Raw genomic sequence first — 15,413 nt, forward strand, 5'->3', positions numbered from 1 at the left:
ATATTTCACAGCAGTGCCCGTTTCTGCACCCACCAAGAGCGAGTGAGGACTTACAATGTTGTGGCACCAGCACCACCACCACCACCAAAGGCCCAATTTTTGTGCCCTTGTTCAACAGGGGCATGTAATTACAATCCTTGATCAAATATTTCACAGCAGGGCCCATTTCTGCACCCACCAAGAGCGAGTGAGGACTTACAGTGTTGTGGCACCAGCACCACCACCACCACCAAAGGCCCAATTTTTCTGCCCTTGTTCAACAGGGAGAAAAAGACAATTCCATAGCTCAACTCACCAACCAGTCTGCTGACCAACCAAATTTACCTGTCTAACCGTATGTTAAAAGCAGGGGTTTAGTTAGCACACATTTGCAAACGCATGTGAAAGCTGCAAGGCCTCGTCAAGGCACCCTGTATTACTTGCAGTCCTAACACTACAAAATTTATAAGTGTCTCCACAGTGGAAGCACATGCATTGAATGGATAGGTGTGAGACAGGTGAGCCAGGAGGCCGCTCTAGCCCCCTTAAAGGGACAGGAGAACACTGGACACCCAGCAAGAGCACAATGGCAGCAAAGGTGTCCAATGTCCCCGACCCACATATACTAACAGTAACAAAATAATGGCCACCGCCCACACCCATAACTGGCCTTCACAGTAAGGAGCACATGGAGGGCGTATACATACAAGAAAAAGACAATTCCATAGCTCAACTCACCAACCAGTCTGCTGACCAACCAAATTTACCTGTCTAACCGTATGTTAAAAGCAGGGGTTTAGTTAGCACACATTTGCAAACGCATGTGAAAGCTGCAAGGCCTCATCAAGGCACCCTGTATTACTTGCAGTCCTAACACTACAAAATTTATAAGTGTCTCCACAGTGGAAGCACATGCATTGAATGGATAGGTGTGAGACAGGTGAGCCAGGAGGCCGCCCTAGCCCCCTTAAAGGGACAGGAGAACACTGGACACCCAGCAAGAGCACAATGGCAGCAAAGGTGTCCAATGTCCCCGACCCACATATACTAACAGTAACAAAATAATGGCCACCGCCCACACCCATAACTGGCCTTCACAGTAAGGAGCACATGGAGGGCGTATACATACAAGAAAAAGACAATTCCATAGCTCAACTCACCAACCAGTCTGCTGACCAACCAAATTTACCTGTCTAACCGTATGTTAAAAGCAGGGGTTTAGTTAGCACACATTTGCAAACGCATGTGAAAGCTGCAAGGCCTCGTCAAGGCACCCTGTATTACTTGCAGTCCTAACACTACAAAATTTATAAGTGTCTCCACAGTGGAAGCACATGCATTGAATGGATAGGTGTGAGACAGGTGAGCCAGGAGGCCGCCCTAGCCCCCTTAAAGGGACAGGAGAACACTGGACACCCAGCAAGAGCACAATGGCAGCAAAGGTGTCCAATGTCCCCGACCCACATATACTAACAGTAACAAAATAATGGCCACCGCCCACACCCATAACTGGCCTTCACAGTAAGGAGCACATGGAGGGCATATACATACAAGAAAAAGACAATTCCATAGCTCAACTCACCAACCAGTCTGCTGACCAACCAAATTTACCTGTCTAACCGTATGTTAAAAGCAGGGGTTTAGTTAGCACACATTTGCAAACGCATGTGAAAGCTGCAAGGCCTCGTCAAGGCACCCTGTATTACTTGCAGTCCTAACACTACAAAATTTATAAGTGTCTCCACAGTGGAAGCACATGCATTGAATGGATAGGTGTGAGACAGGTGAGCCAGGAGGCCGCCCTAGCCCCCTTAAAGGGACAGGAGAACACTGGACACCCAGCAAGAGCACAATGGCAGCAAAGGTGTCCAATGTCCCCGACCCACATATACTAACAGTAACAAAATAATGGCCACCGCCCACACCCATAACTGGCCTTCACAGTAAGGAGCACATGGAGGGCGTATACATACAAGAAAAAGACAATTCCATAGCTCAACTCACCAACCAGTCTGCTGACCAACCAAATTTACCTGTCTAACCGTATGTTAAAAGCAGGGGTTTAGTTAGCACACATTTGCAAACGCATGTGAAAGCTGCAAGGCCTCGTCGAGGCACCCTGTATTACTTGCAGTCCTAACACTACAAAATTTATAAGTGTCTCCACAGTGGAAGCACATGCATTGAATGGATAGGTGTGAGACAGGTGAGCCAGGAGGCTGCCCTAGCCCCCTTAAAGGGACAGGAGAACACTGGACACCCAGCAAGAGCACAATGGCAGCAAAGGTGTCCAATGTCCCCGACCCACATATACTAACAGTAACAAAATAATGGCCACCGCCCACACCCATAACTGGCCTTCACAGTAAGGAGCACATGGAGGGCGTATACATACAAGAAAAAGACAATTCCATAGCTCAACTCACCAACCAGTCTGCTGACCAACCAAATTTACCTGTCTAACCGTATGTTAAAAGCAGGGGTTTAGTTAACACACATTTGCAAACGCATGTGAAAGCTGCAAGGCCTCGTCAAGGCACCCTGTATTACTTGCAGTCCTAACACTACAAAATTTATAAGTGTCTCCACAGTGGAAGCACATGCATTGAATGGATAGGTGTGAGACAGGTGAGCCAGGAGGCCGCCCTAGCCCCCTTAAAGGGACAGGAGAACACTGGACACCCAGCAAGAGCACAATGGCAGCAAAGGTGTCCAATGTCCCCGACCCACATATACTAACAGTAACAAAATAATGGCCACCGCCCACACCCATAACTGGCCTTCACAGTAAGGAGCACATGGAGGGCGTATACATACAAGAAAAAGACAATTCCATAGCTCAACTCACCAACCAGTCTGCTGACCAACCAAATTTACCTGTCTAACCGTATGTTAAAAGCAGGGGTTTAGTTAGCACACATTTGCAAACGCATGTGAAAGCTGCAAGGCCTCGTCAAGGCACCCTGTATTACTTGCAGTCCTAACACTACAAAATTTATAAGTGTCTCCACAGTGGAAGCACATGCATTGAATGGATAGGTGTGAGACAGGTGAGCCAGGAGGCCGCCCTAGCCCCCTTAAAGGGACAGGAGAACACTGGACACCCAGCAAGAGCACAATGGCAGCAAAGGTGTCCAATGTCCCCGACCCACATATACTAACAGTAACAAAATAATGGCCACCGCCCACACCCATAACTGGCCTTCACAGTAAGGAGCACATGGAGGGCGTATACATACAAGAAAAAGACAATTCCATAGCTCAACTCACCAACCAGTCTGCTGACCAACCAAATTTACCTGTCTAACCGTATGTTAAAAGCAGGGGTTTAGTTAGCACACATTTGCAAACGCATGTGAAAGCTGCAAGGCCTCGTCAAGGCACCCTGTATTACTTGCAGTCCTAACACTACAAAATTTATAAGTGTCTCCACAGTGGAAGCACATGCATTGAATGCATAGGTGTGAGACAGGTGAGCCAGGAGGCCGCCCTAGCCCCCTTAAAGGGACAGGAGAACACTGGACACCCAGCAAGAGCACAATGGCAGCAAAGGTGTCCAATGTCCCCGACCCACATATACTAACAGTAACAAAATAATGGCCACCGCCCACACCCATAACTGGCCTTCACAGTAATACAAGTAATACAGGGTGCCTTGACGAGGCCTTGCAGCTTTCACATGCGTTTGCAAATGTGTGCTAACTAAACCCCTGCTTTTAACATACGGTTAGACAGGTAAATTTGGTTGGTCAGCAGACTGGTTGGTGAGTTGAGCTATGGAATTGTCTTTTTCTTGTATGTATACGCCCTCCATGTGCTCCTTACTGTGAAGGCCAGTTATGGGTGTGGGCGGTGGCCATTATTTTGTTACTGTTAGTATATGTGGGTCGGGGACATTGGACACCTTTGCTGCCATTGTGCTCTTGCTGGGTGTCCAGTGTTCTCCTGTCCCTTTAAGGGGGCTAGGGCGGCCTCCTGGCTCACCTGTCTCACACCTATCCATTCAATGCATGTGCTTCCACTGTGGAGACACTTATAAATTTTGTAGTGTTAGGACTGCAAGTAATACAGGGTGCCTTGACGAGGCCTTGCAGCTTTCACATGCGTTTGCAAATGTGTGCTAACTAAACCCCTGCTTTTAACATACGGTTAGACAGGTAAATTTGGTTGGTCAGCAGACTGGTTGGTGAGTTGAGCTATGGAATTGTCTTTTTCTTGTATGTATACGCCCTCCATGTGCTCCTTACTGTGAAGGCCAGTTATGGGTGTGGGCGGTGGCCATTATTTTGTCCTTGTTCAACAGGGGCATGTAATTACAATTCTTGATCTAATATTTCACAGCAGGGCCCTGTGAGGGCTTACAATGTTGTGGCCACAACAACACCTAAGGCCCAAATTTCTGCTGAGTGTATAGGGCAGGCCCCTACTTTCAAACATCTAACTTACAAACGACTCCTACTTGCAAACGGAAGGAGACAACAGGAAGTGAGATGAAATCTACCCCTAGGAAGGGAAATTATCTCCTGTAAGAGTTAATATGGGAAAAACATTTCTCCTTTCCACTGATGCTTTCCAATCCTTGTTCCACAAAAAACCCCAAATTTTTCAAAAACATTTGTCATTGGGACAAAAAGTGAGGTGAAATCTTCTGAAGAGGAGGACAGACAGCAAAACAAATGTCAGGGTGATAACCCTTCCCTATGTTTTCCAAAAAGCTTAAAAAAGATTTTTTGGCTGGAGCTAAACACGTTAAAAATGTACCCGTTCAAAATTACAAACAGATTCTACTTAACAACAAAACTACAGTCCCTGTCTTGTTTGCAACGCCTGTATACTGCTGTTCAGAGTATATAGGGCCTGGTGGCCCCACACCTTTCCTTATTTTAATTTGGGTGCGGGGTTCCCCTTAATATCCATACAAGACCCAAAGGGCCTGGTAATAGACTGGGGGGCACCATGCCGTTTGTCTCACTGATTTTCATCCATATTGCCAGGACCCGACATTACAATAATGCCGCAAGCAGTTTTAAATGACTTTTTTTCCATTAAAAATGACATTTTGTGCAGGGACTGTTCTAAGCAGAGGAAACACGCGCCACTTTACAGGCATACTATTGACACCCCCCAGGTATGATATTTAAAGGAATATTTCACTTTTTTTTACTTTAAGCATCATTAAAATCACTGCTCCCGAAAAAACGGCTGTTTTTAAAAGGTTTTTTTGCATTGATAAATGTGCCCTAGGACAGGGCCCGGGTCCCCAAACCCTTTTTAGGACAATAACATGCAAATTAGCCTTTAAAATGAGCACTTCTGATTTCGAACGTTCAAGTCCCATAGATGTCAATGGGGTTCTAACGTTCGTGCGAATTTTCGGTCCGTTCGCAGGTTCGGCTCATCCCTACTCACCAACTATGCAACTATGCAAAATTGTAGTTCCTGAACAACTGGAGGGCCATACTGTAGTTTGGAGACCCCTGGCCTAGACCATTAGACATCCTCTGATTCCTATGGCTAGCTTTAAGGCTTGTATAGACAGACATCGGGCTCAACAGTATATCAAATGCAGTGTGTGCTCAGGAACTTCCAAGATGCTTTGAGATGCTTTTCAGTTTCTTATGCCGCGTACACATGGTCGGACTTTTCATACGGATTCGTACGTAATGACGTACACCGGACCAAAATAAGGAAGTTGATAGCCAGTAGCCAATAGCTGCCCTAGCATGGGTTTTTGTCTGTCGGACTAGCATACAGATGAGTGGATTTCTGGGTCTGGCGGAGTTATGACGTAAAGATTTGAAGCATGTTCCAAATCTAAAGTCCGTCAGATTTGCAGCTGGAAAAGTCCGCTGAAAGTCCGGGGAAGCCCACACACGATCGGATTGTCCGCCGGACTTAGTCCGTCCACGTCCGTCTGACTTTTGTAGCTGAAAAGTCCGACGCGGCATTACATTTTTTTTCTAATTTGCATTGAGGTGAATTGCGTTTTCATTCACGTTGATTTGTATGTCATAGAAAAGCGACTTGAACACAATGAAAAGTCCATCAACTTGACCCCTAAAGGGGAAACTCCAGTTTTATTTAAAAAAAATTCCCTCAAAGTCAACTAGATACACTTCAAAACTTTCTGCACACTCTTGCTAACTTATGTTCTATAGATTTTGATACAGACACTGTCAGTGACCTTTCTAAAGCCTGTAGCTAAATGTATGCCTTTACTCTAATCATATATCAGTCTTGTGGATGTGGCTTAATGTGACTTTTAGGTTAAGACCTTTGACTTTAAATTCAACATTTCATATTCCTTACATGTGCCTGCTGTACCATGTCCTTGTATGAAACAAAGTATCCTATTCTCTTTGTATTGCTTCCTTTGTGTGAACATTCCCAGTGTTCCTGCCAGCCCCTCTACTTCCTGCTGCTGTTTTTCCTCCCCCAGCTCTTATGCAGCTGAAAACAGAAAAAAGTGTGAAAAGGGAGGAAAACATGTTTATAGGGTATTTGTTTTTTTTAGATCTATACACAAACGTTTTGTCTTCCATTTTTCTTTTAAACTGAATTGGTTGCTTTTGCAAGGTGAGGGTTTACATATACTTTAACTAACCTTGTTTTAACAGATTAAAGTCACACTGGGGCCCACTGTGGAGTTGAAGCGGACACCTTGTACAGATTGTACCTACAGCAGCTGCCTGTGTGCCGACGAGAGCAAAACCTTCTACTGGAACCTGAAGGCCACCAAACTGGGTGAGAAGGGATTTTTGAACACGATATTAGACATTTATTGTTTTGCTGGTATTGTTGATAACTGGTCAACATGTTCATTAGCAAATCATTAGTATAATGATACTTTAATCATTATATCAAATTACTATTTTCCTTTTTTTTTCACCTTTTATCTGCTCACGCATTCTACCTCTGAGCATGAAACACATTCTGACGGATTTCTTTTTTTTTTTCTAAAGTGAAAACTTTTAGGATGCCCACGGGATCCAACTTGTTTCTTTTCATTTTAGAGTAAACCTTTACTGTCTAGCCTTATTTAATGGTGACCTCATCTTTTTCCAGGAGAAGTAAATATCACAGTACAGACTAAGGCCGTGAACACTGAAGAGCTGTGCCAGAATGAGATCCCATTTATTCCCAAACAAGGAGCCACTGATACCATTGTGAAACCCTTACTTGTGCAGGTCAGTGCGAAAGTACAGATCTAGATCACAGGAATATTCGAAGCATGGCCTAGTTTAGATTATTGAAAGGAATCATACACACATTTGGAAGCAAACATTTACATTTGAAAGATAATATAGTAAAACCTTGGATTGCGAGCATAATTAGTTCCGGAAACATGCTTGTAATCCAAAGCACTCGTATATCAAAGCAAATTTCCCCATAAGAAATAATGTAAACTCAGACAGTTTGTTCCACAACTATTTATTCATAAGTCCTTCAGTTTATAGTCCATATATAAAGATTATAGCAATGTGATTGCAATGAGGTTGTGTAACCATAAAATGTCCATTTACAAATGGAAGCAGAAGCTACAGAGTATAAAAGAGAAGAGAGGTGCCTCTAAGTGTAGCAATATGGTTACATTTAATGAAGGTGCAACATTTAGCAACTCACATGGTTGATGATTAAAAGAGGCACATCTAAGTATGCAGGCATCTGGGGTAAATCTGTCCACATAGACCATCCCCTGCACCGCCGGCTCTCACCGCTGTCAGTCTACAATCATGACCGGGAAGACTACCCTGCAGTAGAGCGATCTGAAAGCAAGGCTTGAACTGCTCATGGAGCGCAGCGTGGAAGGGATGATGTTGATGGCGGTGAGGAGGATGGTCTATGTGGACAGCTTTACCCCAGATGCCTGCATACTTAAATGTGCATGTTTTAATCATCAATGATATGAGTTGCTAAATGTTGTACCTTTATCAAATGTAACCATATTGCTACACTTAGAGGTGACTCTGTTCTGTTTTATACTCAGTGACGTGACGCTACTTGTATATCAAGACATCGCTTGCATATCAAGTCAAAATTTATTAAAATACTTTGATTGTCTTGCAAAACTCTCTCAAACCAAGTTACTCTCAAACCAAGGTTTTACTGTAGGTAGCTATTTGAAGGTAAAACTATCAAGCTTTATGGATTATCATGAAGATAGTGTGTGAGTATTATGCATTTTCTGTGTGCGCTCTGACTGCATATGTCTCTGTCTTTATTTTTCCTGTCTGTGTGCTTTCAACTGTGTGCTCTGTGGCAGTAACGGCTGGTGCTCAATATTTTGGGAGGGCGGCAAAACAACGCCAACCCCCCCTGTGGGAGACAGATGGGAATGCAGCAATCCCTCCCAGTGGGAGACGGATGGGAATGTGGTGATCAACCCCAGGGGGAGATGGACGGGAATGCAATGACCCCCCAGGGGGAGATTAATGGGAATACGGCAGCGATCAGAGGCTTCCTTACCTTAGAAAGGAGGCAGATCAGGCAGACATGGATCCGGGCTGCAGCTCCTCGCTCCCGGGCCTTTGCTTCTCCTCCAGGCCAAACAGGAAGTGGGTCCTGACTGAGACCCGATTGGTCAATTGGGTCTCAGGAACTGCTTCCTGATTGGCCGGGAGGAGATTTAGGAAGACAATAGCGAATATTAATAATGTCACACAAGTGGGTGGGCTCTGCGCCCTGAGCCCACCCTTTTCTGAAGCCAATTAGAGCCTCCGGCTGTAATCATGTGCTTCAAAAAAAAAGAAACCCCTTTGAAATCCATGCATCTGGCACCCCGCATGTAGATTAGGGGGCCTGACACATGCATTGGGGGGGCGGTGCCCGTGCGCCCCCTATGGACGGGCTGCCACTGCTCTGTGGACTCCATGTGCGCTGTGCCTGTGCATTCTTTATGTGTGCAACTGTTCATGACTTGACTGTGTATGCTCTGAGTATATTTGATATAACTGTTTACTCTTGGTGCTTATGATCTTTTTTTTCTGTTTACTGCATGTGGGGTGGCCTACAGTCTTCTCTTTCTGGACAGAGCCCTGGTGCCCAACCTGTGGCTCTTTGATACTTTTTGTGCAGTCCTCAGTGTGAAAACACTAATCTGTGTTTTCCTATACCTCTTTTATAGTAGTGATTTTTATCTGCCTCATGTAACGTCTCCAGCCTATGAAGCAAGCTCCTAGTCTCCAATGACTTCTATATAATGTCCATAGTCTTTGATAGACATGTGCACAGCCGAAAAATGTGTTCATTTTCATTTTATTAGTTTTTTGGGAGTTTTTTTTACAATTTTTCGGGTCTCTCGTTATAATTGCAATTTGTAATTCATAATTTTGAAAATTCGTAACTTCAAAAATCCGAAAATCCAAAAGTAAGAACGAAAATCCGAAAATTCTAAAGACTAACTAACTAACTAACTAACTAACTAACTAACTAACTAACTAACTAACTAACTAACTAACTAACTAACTAATTTACTAACTATTAAATTATAGGTATTGGAATTTCCTTTCAAATTTGGCTGTTAGTAACAAATGCAAATTTATTCAAAGTTACAAACGATACGAAATGAATGCCACATCTAAACAACTGGAACAGAACAAATAAATAATAAATAATAAATATATATGTTTGTGTTATTATTATTATTATTATTATTATTATTATTATTATTATTATTATTAATATTATTAATAATAATATTGTTATTTATTAATATTATTAATTCATTACATTCCATTCGAACAGCCAAATTTGAAAGGAAATTCCAATACCTATAATTTATTACTTAGTTATTATTTCAGATTTTCAAATTTTCGGGTCTTCGGATTCTCAAATTTAGATTTTACGAATTTATGAATTTACGAATATATATGAATTTATGAATATTTGGAAAAAATTGTTAAACAGGTTTTTCGTTAATTCGGATGTTTTTCCGAATTAACGAATTTGTCGAAATTTGTTAAAAAACAAATTTGGTACAAAATGAATTGCACATGTCTAGTCTTTGACAGTCCCCTGCAGCAAGCCCACAATCTTTGATCATCCCTTGTATCTTGTCTGTAATCTCTGACCATCTCTTGTAATGTATCTGCAATCTCTGATCACCTCCGATATAATGTTCAGTCTCTGACCATCTCTTGTATCATGGCTCTAGTCTTTGACTATATTGTGTTGTGTGTCTGCTGGCTCTGTTAATGAATATTCACTAAATTGCATGTGTGGCCCCTAGGGATGATCTTCGTGTTCGAGTCAAATGCATGTTCGACTCGAACATCGTGTGTTCGGTCGTTCGCCGAATTACGAACGATATGGGCCGATCGCGCCAAATTCGAGTGGCGTGTCACGGCCCATAATTCACTGCGGCATTGCACTATGACCCGCATGCTTGGCCAGTCACAGCTCTGTGTGTACAGAGAGCCATAATTGGACAAAGCCAAGGAGGCTTTGGCCAATTATGGCTCAGGGGGTTTAGTACACACCCCACACTATATAATGCCGCCTGCACGTCTGCCCTGTGTACTGTGTTCTGGCATTAAGAGACAGTGTCATTTGATTGATTTGCATCCCAGGTGTTGTATATATATGTATATATATATATATATATATATATATATATATGCACTGTATTCAGTTTAGCTAGATCCTGCTCTTCTCTTCCTAATATACTGACAGGCAGGCAGGTGTTTTTACAGTATTTCCAGTTACTGTACTGTGTACCCTGTACATTTGCACCTACAGTATAGCTACCTACAGCCAGGTGCCTGTGTAGGCTCTTTGAAGTATGTCCAGTTACTGTACTGTGTACCCTGCACAGTTGCACCTACAGTATAGCTACCTGCAACCAGGTACTTGTGTAGGCTCTTTGAAGTATTTCCAGTTACTGTACTGTGTACCCTGCACAGTTGCACCTACAGTATAGCTAACTGAAGCCAGGTGCTTGCGTAGGCTCTTTGAAGTATTTCCAGTTACTGTACTGTGTACCCTGCACAGTTGCACCTACAGTATAGCTACCTAAAGCCAGGTGCTTGTGTAGGCTCTTCAAAGTATTTCCAGTTACTGTACTGTGTACTCTGCACAGTTGCACATACAGTATAGCTACCTGAAGCCAGGTGCTTGAGTAGGCTCTTTGAAGTATTTCCAGTTACTGTACTGTGTACCCTGCACAGTTGCACCTTCAGTATAGCTACCTGAAGCCAGGTGCTTGTGTAGGCTCTTCAAAGTATTTCCAGTTACTGTACTGTGTACTCTGCACAGTTGCATCTACAGTATAGCTACCTGAAGCCAGGTGCTTGTGTAGGCTCTTGACGTATTTCCAGTTACTGTACTGTGTACCCTGCACAGTTGCACCTACAGTATAGCTACCTGAAACCAGGTGCTTGTGTAGGCTCTTGACATATTTCCAGTTACTGTACTGTGTACCCTGCACAGTTGCACCTACAGTATAGCTACCTGAAGCCAGGTGCTTGTGTAGGCTCTTTGAAGTATTTCCAGTTACTGTATTGTGTACTCTGCACAGTTGCACCTACAGTACAGCTACCTGAAGCCAGGTGCTTGTGTAGGCTATTTGAAGTATTTCCAGTTACTGTACTGTGTACCCTGCACAGTTGCACCTACAGTATAGCTACCTGAAGCCAGGTGCTTGTGTTGGCTCTTGACGCATTTCCAGTTACTGTACTGTGTATTCTGCACAGTTGCACCTACAGTATAGTTACTTGAAGCCAGGTGCTTGTGTTGGCTCTTGACGTATATTTCCAGTTACTGTACTGTGTACCCTGCACAGTTGCACCTACAGTATAGCTACCTGCAACCAGGTGCTTGTGTAGGCTCTTTGAAGTATTTCCAGTTACTGTACTGTGTACTCTGCACAGTTGCACCTACAGTATAGCTACCTGAAGCCAGGTGCTTGAGTAGGCTCTTTGAAGTATTTCCAGTTACTGTACTGTGTACCCTGCACAGTTGCACCTACAATATAGCTACCTGAAGCCAGGTGCTTGTGTAGGCTCTTTGAAGTATTTCCAGTTACTGTACTGTGTACCCTGCACAGTTGCACCTACAGTATAGCTACCTGAAGTCAGGAGATTATGTTGGCTCTTGATGTATTTCCAGTTACTATACTGTTTACTCTGCACAGTTGCACCTACAGTATAGTTACCTGAAGCCAGGTGCTTGTGTAGGCTCTTGACGTATTTCCAGTTAGTCTACTGCGTACCCTGCACAGTTGCACCTACAGTATAGCTACCTGAAGCCAGGTGCTTGTGTAGGCTCTTGATGTATTTCCAGTTTATTCTACTGTGTATCCTGCACAGTTTCACCAACAGTATAGCTACCTGAAGCCAGGTGCTTGTGTAGGCTCTTTAAAGTATTTCCAGTTACTGTACTGTGTACCCTGCACAGTTGCACCTACAGTATAGCTACCTGAAGCCAGGTTCTTGTGTAGGCTCTTTGAAGTATTTTCAGTTACTGTACTGTGTACCCTGCACAGTTGCACCTACAGTATAGCTATTTGAAGCCAGGTGCTTGTGTTGGCTCTTGACATATTTCCAGTTACTGTACTGTGTACCCTGCACAGTTGCACCTACATTATAGCTACCTGAAGCCAGGCGCTTGTGTGAACGTCTTGACATATTTCCAGTTACTGTACTGTGTACCCTGCACAGTTGCACCTACAGTATAGCTACCTGAAGCCAGGTGCTTGTGTAGGCTCTTTGAAGTATTTCCAGATACTGTACTGTGTACCCTGCATAGTTGCACGTACAGTATAGCTACCTGAAGCCAGGTGCTTGTGTAGGCTCTTTGGAATATTTCCAGTTACTGTACTGTGTACCCTGCACAGTTGCACCTACAGTATAGCTACCTGAAGCCAGGTGCTTGTGTTGACTCTTGACGCATTTTCAGTTACTGTACTGTGTATTCTGCACAGTTGCACCTACAGTATAGCTACCTGAAGACAGGTGCTTGTATAGGCTCTTGACGTAATTACAGTTACTGTACTGTGTACCCTGCACAGTTGCACCTACAGTTTAGCTATCTGAAGCCAAGTGCTTGTGTAGGCTCTTTGAAGTATTTCCAGTTACTGTACTGTGTATCCTGCACAGTTGCACCTACAGTATAGCTACCTCAAGACAGGTGCAGGTGTTCTCATACTAATAATACTACAGGCAGGCAGTTGATTCTGCTAGCTGCAGTATAATCGTTATATATATACATCCCAGTTTTGTGCAGCTACATCTCACTGCAGGCCAATAGAATGTCTGAAAGGCCAACAAGGAGAGGCAGACAGTCACAATCCAATAAATGAGGGCAAGCAGGCTCTGTGTCTAGAGGCAACAGTGCTGGTCGTGGACACGATGCATCCTCATTAGCACGTGGCCGTGGGACCCACTTGGCCTTTTTTTCGGCAACTGGCCACGTTGAGCCGCAACATGCGGAAGACTTGGTCAAGTGGATGACCAAGCCGTCCTCACCCTCCTCATCCTCTCTCACCCAGGCTCAGTGTACTTTGTCTGGCAAAGCAGCTGCCAACGCGGCCTCTTCCCTCGGGCTCAATGCCATCATTGACTCCTTCCCTAGCCCCACCATGTCCTCCTGAGGAGTCCCTCGAACTGTTTGACCACAGTGTTGGGTACATGCTCCAGGAGGATGCCCAGGGTTTTGAAGGCTCCAATGATGGTACTCAGCTAGAGGAAGGCAGTAACGTGAGCCCAGACAGAGGGGGTGCCCAAGAAGGACAGCAATCTGGCAGTCATGTTCCCCCTGCTGCAGCATAATGCCAGGTTTGTTCCAGTGATGAGGAGGGAGGGGATGATGAGGTCACTGACTCCACGTGGGTGCCTGATAGGAGAGAGGAGGAGGAGGAGGCACATCACCAATGAGGCAGGATGCCCTCCAGGGGCCAGCCTAAGGGCAGCACACTGACTGCATCACACCGCAGAGCTCCGCATGTGCAGGGCGCTGCTGTCTCTGCGCTTTATTCCAAACGTTCTTTGGTGTGGGCCTTTTTTGAGACGAGGGCATCAGATCGTACCACTGCTATTTGCAAAATATGTCTCAAGCGTATCTCGCGTGGCCAAAACATCTCCTGCTTGGGCACCACATGCTTGACCAGAAATATGTTGACCTGCCATGCAGTTCATTGGCAAGCGTACCTAAAAGACCCACACCAAAGAACAAAGAGGACTCTCTGAGACCTACACTGAGAGGAATATAGGTGTAGAATTAGGTGTGTCACAGCCAAATACTTGCGGGCAATCTATTATCGGTACACCGACGTCAGATTGTACCAGGCAAATTTCCCTGCCCCAGCTGCTGCACCGCAGAAAGAAGTTCGTTCCCAGCCATCCACATGCCCAGCGGTTGAATGCTAGCTTGGCAAAACTGCTAGCACTTTAACTGCTACCTTTTCAGTTGGTAGACTCTGCCCCTTTCCGTGAGTTTGTGGAATGTGCGGTTCCTCAGTGTCAGGTTCCCGAACGCCACTTTTTATCATGGAAGGCGATTCCGGCTCTCTACCGGCATGTGAAGGCAATGTCTTGGCCTCGCTGGACAGGGCGGACAGCAGTAAGGTGCATATTAACCGCTGACTCATGGTCCAGCAGGCATGGACAGGGACGTTACCTAAGTTTCAAGGCGCATTGGGTGACTCTGCTGGCAGCTGGGAAGGATGCAGGACAAGGTGCAGTAGTGTTGGAGGTTGTTCCGCCGCCACGCCTCCAAAATGCCACTACTGCTGATTCTGACACACCTCTCTCCTCCACCCCCTCCTCTTCTTTTTCCTCCATGGCCTCTTCCTGTGCTTTGTCCTTGGAACCAGCGGTGCTCTGTAGGTGTTCAAGGGGCTACGCAAGTACGCAGGCCTCACTGGGAGACAGGAGCCACACTGAGGCAGAGATTATATCAGCTCTGCAGGGGCAGGTTCAGAGGTGGTTGACGCCGCGCCAACTTATGCCAGGAATGGTGGTTTGCAACAATGGCACCAACCTCCTCTCCACCCTCCGACAGGGACAACTGACCCATGTGCCCTGTTTGGCTCACGTCTTTAACTTGGCGGTGCAGCAGTTCTTGGGCAGGTACCCGGGCTTACAGGGTGTCCTGAGGCAGGCCAGGAAAGTCTGTGTGCATGTCCACCGGTCATATAATGCCAGTGCTAAGCTGGCAGACCTCCAAAAGGAATTTAACCTGCCCAAGAACCGCCTAATCTGTGACATGCCCACCAGGTGGAACTCAACGTTGGCCATGCTGAAGCAGCTGCACAGGCAGCAGAGGGCCATCAATGAGTACCTGTGCGACTATGGCACCAGGACAGGGTCAGGGGAGCTTGTTTTTTTTCCCAACGCCGGTGGGCCATGATCAGGGATGCATGCACTGTCCTGTTACCATTTGAGGAGGCCACAAGGATGGTGAGCAGTGACAGTGCATGCATCAGTGACACTGTCTCC

At 45.2% G+C, this 15,413-nt stretch overlaps 1 protein-coding gene across 1 annotated transcript in view; it reads left to right on the plus strand.

Annotated features, from left to right (window-relative positions):
- Positions 1 to 15,413, plus strand: part of LOC141105647 (alpha-2-macroglobulin-like) — a 232,651-nt gene that overhangs the window by 143,489 nt on the left and 73,749 nt on the right. The window contains exons 20-21 of the mRNA XM_073595623.1: positions 6,597 to 6,723; positions 7,045 to 7,166. Of these exons, the coding sequence (XP_073451724.1) occupies positions 6,597 to 6,723; positions 7,045 to 7,166 (249 nt within the window). The remainder of the gene's footprint in view (positions 1 to 6,596; positions 6,724 to 7,044; positions 7,167 to 15,413) is intronic.

Source organism: Aquarana catesbeiana, linkage group LG08 (genome assembly GCF_042186555.1).
Source record: "Aquarana catesbeiana isolate 2022-GZ linkage group LG08, ASM4218655v1, whole genome shotgun sequence".
Classification (NCBI taxonomy): Eukaryota; Metazoa; Chordata; class Amphibia; order Anura; family Ranidae; genus Aquarana; species Aquarana catesbeiana.